The sequence below is a fragment of the Trichoplusia ni genome, chromosome 2 (assembly GCF_003590095.1).
Source record: "Trichoplusia ni isolate ovarian cell line Hi5 chromosome 2, tn1, whole genome shotgun sequence".
Lineage (NCBI taxonomy): Eukaryota > Metazoa > Arthropoda > Insecta > Lepidoptera > Noctuidae > Trichoplusia > Trichoplusia ni.
In genome coordinates, this window is record NC_039479.1 from 3416380 (window position 1) to 3424905 (window position 8526).

Here is an 8526-nt window from a genome sequence, read left to right on the forward strand (position 1 = left end):
CAAGAAAGTAAGTACTACATTAAATATTCACGGTAGTACTAATTTATTTATTCTGCTCAAATCAACATTCTAAGGTAGAAATTTAGAAAAGCAAATGAATAATAAAAAAATATCATATAACAATTTTATTATTCCTTCCACAAAAATAACTGTCATTGACGATTTATTTGAATAAACTAATATTTTAATTTACTTCTTTTTCTATCATTAATAATAATAAGTCAAAAAAAATCCAACAGTTTCATTAATTACACCAAGTTAATTAGTAATAATGAATGGATTTATATATTCCGAGAATACCAGATACTCATTACAATACCTGAGCCTGATTTCAAATTATGTGTAAAAAAAACACGTTACATCTGTCAAAATTGTCAAAAATGATACGATTGAAATAAATGCGAATACAATTTTCACGAGAAAATATTTTGAATTTTATTTATTTGTGAGTGTTTAAAGTTATCTAAAGTGAAAAAGTAATTTATTATATTTTTTTACTGAATATTAGCCATGAAATTTACTTAGTGAAAGTGCTTTGAATCTTATAATACTTTAAATAAGAAATGAAAAATGAATAATAGTTCCGATTATATTTATTGGTCTGAGCTACATTGCTCAAAAGATGCTCTCACTGATACTTATGGATGGTTCATGCAGTTCCTGTTGGCGGTATTGGCGTTTACGTGTTTAATAGGTGAGAGGGTATCTATGGAGTAATTGCGAAATTAAGACAGGCCGGAGTTCAAGGTAGTATGATACGCTACGACAATTCTTTCAGAAACCTTTTGCTTAATTAATTTATGACTGCTTAGTATCCATCTAGTATCCATGATCCATGATATTTATGGTCATGATCTCTCAGTGTTATCAATCAAATAAGTCAACAGACAACATGACAGATAAACATTTTTATGTTTCTTATCAATGTAGTTTAATAACTAATGCATCTTCATGGAAAATTTCGTCATGATTTAAATTAATTAAAGGTAGAAAAGTATTATAACACACACATAGTATTATATTATGTTAATTTTGTTTAGGTAAAAGGTTTTGTGAGCCCCGCTATGCGAGACGACCCTGGTTGATATGGTTCTACGACACATCGAAACAAGGCCTAGGAGCACTGATCATACATGCAGCCAATGTCTGGCTGTCACCGCACCTCACTGGCAACCCCTGCACATGGTAATTTTACTTATACAGTATAAACAATTTAATTAATTTCCAGATAAAGACTTATAAACAACTATATAACATATAGGATCCTTTACATCAAATCTAATTAAATAAAAAACAACTTATTTTTGATAAGTTCAATTTAATCTGTTGTAAGTCAATTGATCAGAATTTTGGTTGAACAACCATTTCAGTCATGGCACCATGGGATTTCACTGGTACTTAAAAACTTGGTGCAATGATACTAAATTGTATAATAAGTCTGCCTGAGTGTCCCATTGCTAGGATTGGTTATCATGTGAAAGAGGAACAAACACAATTTTGTAAAAAAAACCTGTTATACACAATACATTATTGTTTGTTAATTTATTTTCTTATAATGGTATTGATAAGGCTAGCATTGACAACATTACAAAGTGAATGTAAATCCTTTTCTGTTATATAAATCATAATTTTGAAACATCTTTCACCCATTGTATGTCTTGTCCTTGAATATTTTTATTCTATTTAACACAATTAATGCCTTATATTACCAAGTCACTAGTCCATATGAATTTAGCAATAATCAACCTTAATTCAATAGTCATACATGCTACTATCTTCTGGCTATCTTATGAAGCCTGTGAAATGTACTTTCCAAGCAAATTTTTTCTTCGAAGTGTAGTGCTCGCAACTGTTATACACTTGTAACAAACCATCTGATACTTATAGAAGAAAGTTATAAAACCTCTTTTACTTTGTATGCTTTATTTTATTTATTTCGATATTAGCTGTTGTCCGCGACTTCGTCCGCGTGGTTAGAAGGTATGAGATTAAGATAGGAATTTTTGAATGGAAGCTCTCAAAGATGAATAATTATCCCTGTTTTTCCAAATTTTCCATTGTATCTTCGCTCCTATTAGTCGCAGCGTGATGGTTTATAGCCTAAAACATTCCTTTGTATATTCAACACAAAAATAATTTTTCAATTTGAACCAGTAGTTCCCTAGCGCGTTCATACAAACAAACAAACTCTTCAGCTTTATATATTAGTATAGATTTGAAAGTGAGAAGAGTATACAGAATTTGAAATGATAATTCAGTATAAGAAATGAGTTTCTGACAGCTTAATAGATGCACATAGAGCTGGTAGTACCTGAGCATGGTTCTGTTGTTGTGGAAGCCATGAATTTTCTTATTAGATACAGGTTTGGTAAATAACTTGAAATTGGCACCAAATAATACTAAAAATAATGTGTATTTAAGAATGTTGAGCAAGGTACAGGAAATGGGCAGTATCATTCCCCATTGAACAGTCTTGCCTTTGTTTAATTTAAAATATCTATGTTAGTCTTTAAGGTATATGTCTATGGGCCTTAGTAATTACTAATTACCTATTATTAAACTTCCACAGGTTTCCAAACACCACATTGCATTCCTGTTTTTGAGGTGCTTGTCAAGCAATTCATTATAATAACTGTAATTTTTTAAACAGGTACATAGTCAACTTCATGCTGGACTCAACACTAGGTCTTCTTATAATATGGGCCGGCATCAGATTAGCACAGTACTGCGCAAGAACTTATGATGTACCTCTCATCAATTTTGGTGAATATGGTAAGTTAAGAATATTCTTTTTTCTTTGTTTGACACACGCTGAATTCACGGATGTGTTGAGCTGCAACTAACTTACAATACCCCGTCCTCAATGTTGCGTCTCCCGTAGTCGCGGGTTTGCTTGCGCTTGCGTCGTGTGACTACAATAGAATTTAGTAGACTTCTTTCCACGTAACTTTTAATTACAACGAATCCCTAAATTTGTAGTAACTCTTACGACACAAGTATTAGAGTTGTTTTTCTTCCACCAGGTAAGCCCCCGATGTGCGCCGCGTGGATATGCCAGTGCATATTGTACGCGGCGCTGGCGACGTTCGCCAAGTCGGTGCTAGCGCTGGTGCTGCGGCTGCCGCCCGTCGTCGCCGTGCTGTCCACGTTGCGACTCTCGCCAGTCTCCGACCCGAGGCTCGAGCTGGCGGTCGTTATGCTCATTATACCGTTTTTTGTTAATGTGAGTATTTCTTTTCCTATCTTTTTTAATTCACAGGTTTAATTAGAATACTCTTGGTCCTTTTGCAGGTTTATTATTTTTGTTATCAGTGACTTTTGTCACCGGTTCGTTTTTACAATTGGTACGTTTTTGGACCATGGCCCGCTGATCCGCCGATGTGTTTTTTCGTTATTAAAGACGGTAGCAAGGACGTCTTATTCAATCTATACTGTAAAGTTATTACAACCTTATTACAACTACGCGCGATAACGCTTGCGTAAGTATTTCGTTCGTTGTGTTGAATTTCTGTAACAATTTGAGTAGGTGGTAGGTGTAGGAGGTAGGTTTGGGTAGGCGAATCCTGTCGTCAAAGTAACAAAACATTCGAGTCTTTAGTTCTACTATAAGAAAACTAGGGTAGATGAGAAGATGATAATGGTTTCAGAATAGAGACGCATATTACCCATTCATAAATCTGCCATAATTATACGTTTAAAAGTCAAAATAGGTAAAATAAGAAATAGAAATCCAAATTACAATTATTTGCACATTCAAGACAGTATTTATGCGACAAGTTCCTCCACATATGGGCATTATAAAATAAACAGAATCTGATACGTAACCGCCACCGCAGATGTCCTTGTATGTCACATACCATTTAGCACGTGGTCCTGACTAAAATGGCTTATTTAATCAGAGTCTTACACACCATTCACGAATCCAATTATGTAAAGTTAATCGGTATGGTCAACAGTTTGTGTGTTGTACTAATCGTTACGAGTCGCCGTATAGCATTACATTAGTTATGCACTTTGATTGCATCCTTTTAGTAAAGTAAAATAAGCCTGAATTTCATATTTCCGTTTTGTGACTCGTAATATAATCTACGAATACCCAAAATGAAGTAAATTTGAATAAAGAACCGCAACGAAACATCCGTGTTTTCAATATTTTGATTACCCACCTAAAATATCGGGATTTCCAGACTAATTCGACTCGCGACCTCGACGCGTCAGCTCGTGATTAAGGACTCCGGTTTGGTCCGAAACTAGTCGGTCAATCCCGATAAACACGCGTGAGTAAACCGTGGCAACATTTTAAGTGAAACATTCTCACAATAGTTACTACAAAAAATAAATAAAGAATGAATAAATACGTATCAGAATAGGCCGCCGTGGGATACCTACCTACAGTCACAAGTTGGACGGAACCCTTGCAATCATAATAAATTATTAACAGTCTCCGCTATTGCCTACCGCAAGAAAATTGCTGCAAATGACACGACTACTTACAGAATTATGCCCTTTGTGGACTTGAAGCTATTACCGATCGCGAAAGAATATTAAAACGTGTAATAAGGCATTGTATAGTAGTTAGTATAATATAAGATTAACTCGAAGGAAGTTTTGTTTATGGATATAATGGATAAATACATATATGGCTTTTTACTAAGGCAACAATATTTAACAGATTGGGATTGAATTTCTAATCTTGATAAATCTAAGCTAATAGCTATACTTTTGAAACTGATAAGGATACAGAATCTGGAACAACGAGGATAGAACCGTGGGTGAAATAAGCTGATTTCAAATCTGTACAATATCTAAACTTACTAAGTGTTTTGTGTTGGTAAAGCGACTGGTATGTTGAACCAGAGGACGCAAGTTCGAGGCCTGTCTGCGGTTTAAATTAGCGAGACTATATGCTGACCTTAACATACCTTGAGAATATTTGGATACGATGTTTAAACGGCGAATGAAACTGCACGTAGTCCATAGAAGTAATGAAATTGATGCAATCATATCAATTTTCGCAGAATTTCGATTTTCAATTCTGAAAATTAGCAATTTGAGATTGATTTTCGATTTAGTCCCCTCTAATTTGTGTTTTTTCATCAGGAGTATATTTACGATGGTTAAAGTATTATTAACTCACATTCACTCCAAATATCGAATAAGTAGTGTATATCCTTTGCCTATATCATATTAATAACTCCGCCCGATAACGCTTGCGTAAATATTTCTTTCGCAAATATTGATACAGCGAGGAAAATAACTATTACGTCAAGTGCCTTTTCAGTAGAATGCGTATTAATATTAAATCGATATTAGATACCAACCGTACAACGATTATTTGTTTACAACTACCCTCTCGAAGTCAGTTACGTAAATATAAAGATTTCAAATGCCTTTAAAGAGTGGTCTCGGTGTAAAAGAATGATAAAATAATCCTTCCATAGAATTTGTAATATTAGTTACAATTTTCACTATACGGTAGATATATTTTTTTAAAGCAATAATTATCAGCCCTGATTTTAACACTTTTAGATTCTTATCTTCATTTGCCAACAACAATGTATTCATGAGAACAGAAACCTAACTTACATAAATTAATTACCCAATATTTTATAAATAACAAGGCCATTAATTTATGAAACGTATTATCCATTAAACAAAGGCATTGAAACAATACTTATTGCACTAACTCATTCGTCACGACTGCGTGACTACGTTGCGTTCCCAACTTAACTATTAAAACGTTAACTTACGTAAATACGTTAACGTTTTGACAGCTTTGTTGTTTTCCATTGATATATAACTTAGCGTTGTGATAATAATCAATTTAAATAAACAATTCAATTCTACTATGTATAAGAGTGTGTAACTCTTGAACTCGGAAACTACTGAACGGATTTTGGTAAAACTTTTGTGAAGCGATACTTGCTCTCTGAGATCCGGCAAGTTTTCGGTATGTTTTTTATATGGTCGTCCAACCGCTTACGGCTAATCTTTATCGATCAAATTGTCACCGTACTTCCTGTACCCAATGAGTCCCACCACTCCACTAGCCACGAGACAGACGCGTCCTATCAATTCTTATCCACATACGTCAATAAACTGCACTTCTAGATACTGCGTAGTTTATGGACCATAAATAATCGCGGATTAAATCCACAGTTTTACGTCTATTTTATGTCTATCTTTGCCATTTGTCGTGGCGCCATAATTCTCAAGCGTTGAGTCTGCAAACGGTGTTACGACAGAAAAGAAATCTTTAAGACTATTTGTGTTGTACTGATTGTATGTTTGAATTGTTACAGATTTTAATATTCTGGGTGACTGATAACTTCCTCATGTATCATCCGCGAGGGGTCAGCTCCAAACTTAAAACGAAGGTAAATAAATGTGTTCTATTTCTACTTTCTACTGCTTAGCAATGTGGTCTATTTCTCGAACTACGTAAACACCACAATAATCTAAGGTCATTCCTGCATTTTTAAGATAAACGTAAACAATGACTTGATCAATTGATTTGATAAAACTATTTATCCGTAATTTATAATCTGATACACAGAAACAGAAATGGTAAAATTAGGCCGACTTTAATATGCTGAACATTGAACGTAAAGGTGTCGTGTATCATCAGCTTCACTCAGCATCACCAGCACCATCACTCAGCTTCATTAAATAGTTAAAGAGGTTTTTTTTAAACATAATTACTTGTATATCTTCAGGTGAGATATCAGTCCATCAAGAAGGAGAAGTCAGGCTCGGAGGAGGAGCGAGATTCAGCGGACGAGCGTCTGCTGGGCGCCAGCGTATGACCCTACAGGAAGCCCAGCGTATTTCGGGCTTAAATGTAATCTCCTAGAGTAGACCCCACTGGCTCACAACACTTGCCATCAAACACACGCTAGCACTCGACCTTACGACTATCCGGCCAGTTTATTAGTCGTCAGTAGTTCGCTATACGAAAATAATCGAATAAAGTTTATTCGACTAAAATTGAATATACGTTAATCGATTCAAAATGTACCTAATTCCATTTTACTCGAATTGTAATCTTTATATCTTGAAATATTGTGTGCATATTTGTAACATACATTATAATTAATATGGCAAGTTGAGGGGTGAGTAGTTAAACATGGTGTATAAATAATATATTTATGTAATAATGGCACATGTTATACATAAAATAACCTATTTAGACATTTCAAAATTACCCATGGGTATATACTTAAAATATTGGATAACAATTAATTAGTTTTTTATAAATGCTTATAACTATAAATATTGTAAAGATTATATACCTATTGATATTTTTGCTTTTTTTTTGAGCTGAAATTGCTAACATGGTATGTTTGCTATGTATAGTGTGGCCATGATTTAATCTTTTTTTTGTAGTGCTAAAATGAGGTATTTGTACAGACAGCTGATTTTCAGTTGATGACCCACTGTGTATGGAATTGAATTATTGTTTTACTTATAAAACATCAATATTAAATGTACAAATATACCATTTTGCTTCGAATAAAAATAAAATAAAAAATATTTTTATACAATTTACTTTTGAAAATATGATAATTTTTAATGTTCCTACACGGTATAAGTACTTAGATCCTCAGAGTAGTGCCATGTATTTTGAATTTTTTTTTGACAAGAATTTGTACATTGACATCGAATTAAGACTGAGAAAGTCACGGGAATCATATCTTCCTATAAAATTCCATTTAATTCCATTTGTTAGTAGTTATACACTCGTTTTTTATGTTACATCACATAATGCGTACTGCAACAAAGGGTTGGAGTCAACGCGTGGAATAATTAATTGTACCTTAAAAAAAATACGAGCGATATGCTCGACCGCCATGCTATTTTTATAACTAAATTGTAAATGAATTGCATCTGTACTATTCGTTTTAGTGTACATATTAAACAGTATTTCGCGACGACATAAAAATAGCAAAATTTAATGAAAATAAACAACAAACGATCTGAAAATAAAATTTAACGTGAACTCAATAAAATGATATTACACTATCAAAATAATTTGTATGCTAAATGATAGTCAAATCATATGATTGTGATGTAATGTAAATATTGATAATAAGGAGAAGTTTTGTAAAAACTATGATGTATATATTGATCCATGAGAAATATATATTTGTGCATCTGTTCATTGTTTGTGCGAATATAATTCACATTACGTGTTCATCGGAGTTTTATTTATATTACTAATAAATATATTTTTTTGCAGTTATAGCTACCTTCTGATTACTGTCTATATGTCTCATCCAAAGAACATCTTTTTGAAGTATTTTTATAGGCTATTAATAAAGCTAGATGTTTCAAGCAGATAACCAAGCTTACGTAAGTCCGTTTACTGAAAGGTACGTAAAAATATTTTTTTATTACTTCATGTACAAAATAATAATTAGAATTCTCTACAAGTCATCTTCGCGTTGGACCTGTAGCCACATATAATCCTTTAAAAAGGTGCGGGTTTCTAGAAGTGATTCTGTTCTATCCTTATAACATTGTTTA

At 33.4% G+C, this 8526-nt stretch overlaps 1 protein-coding gene across 1 annotated transcript; it reads left to right on the forward strand.

Moving 5' to 3' along the window:
• Window positions 1-364: 364 nt before the first annotated feature.
• Window positions 365-8196, forward strand: LOC113503810 (store-operated calcium entry regulator STIMATE-like). The gene is made up of 6 exons (XM_026885911.1): window positions 365-694; window positions 1041-1185; window positions 2651-2772; window positions 3024-3223; window positions 6303-6377; window positions 6717-8196. The coding sequence occupies exons 1-6, from the start codon at window positions 571-573 to the stop codon at window positions 6804-6806; spliced, it is 756 nt and encodes a 251-aa protein (XP_026741712.1). The 5' UTR covers window positions 365-570; the 3' UTR covers window positions 6807-8196.
• The last annotated feature ends 330 nt before the right edge of the window (window positions 8197-8526 follow it).

What these genes read in the sequence shown, in the direction of transcription:
- LOC113503810 (XM_026885911.1), top strand. Translation starts at nt 571, where the DNA reads ATGAATAATAGTTCCGATTATATTTATTGGTCTGAGCTACATTGCTCA. An exon ending in GGCGTTTACGTGTTTAATAG is followed by an intron (nt 695 to 1,040) that starts GTGAGAGGGTAT and finishes AATTTTGTTTAG; the next exon opens with GTAAAAGGTTTTGTGAGCCC. An exon ending in ACTGGCAACCCCTGCACATG is followed by an intron (nt 1,186 to 2,650) that starts GTAATTTTACTT and finishes TTTTTTAAACAG; the next exon opens with GTACATAGTCAACTTCATGC.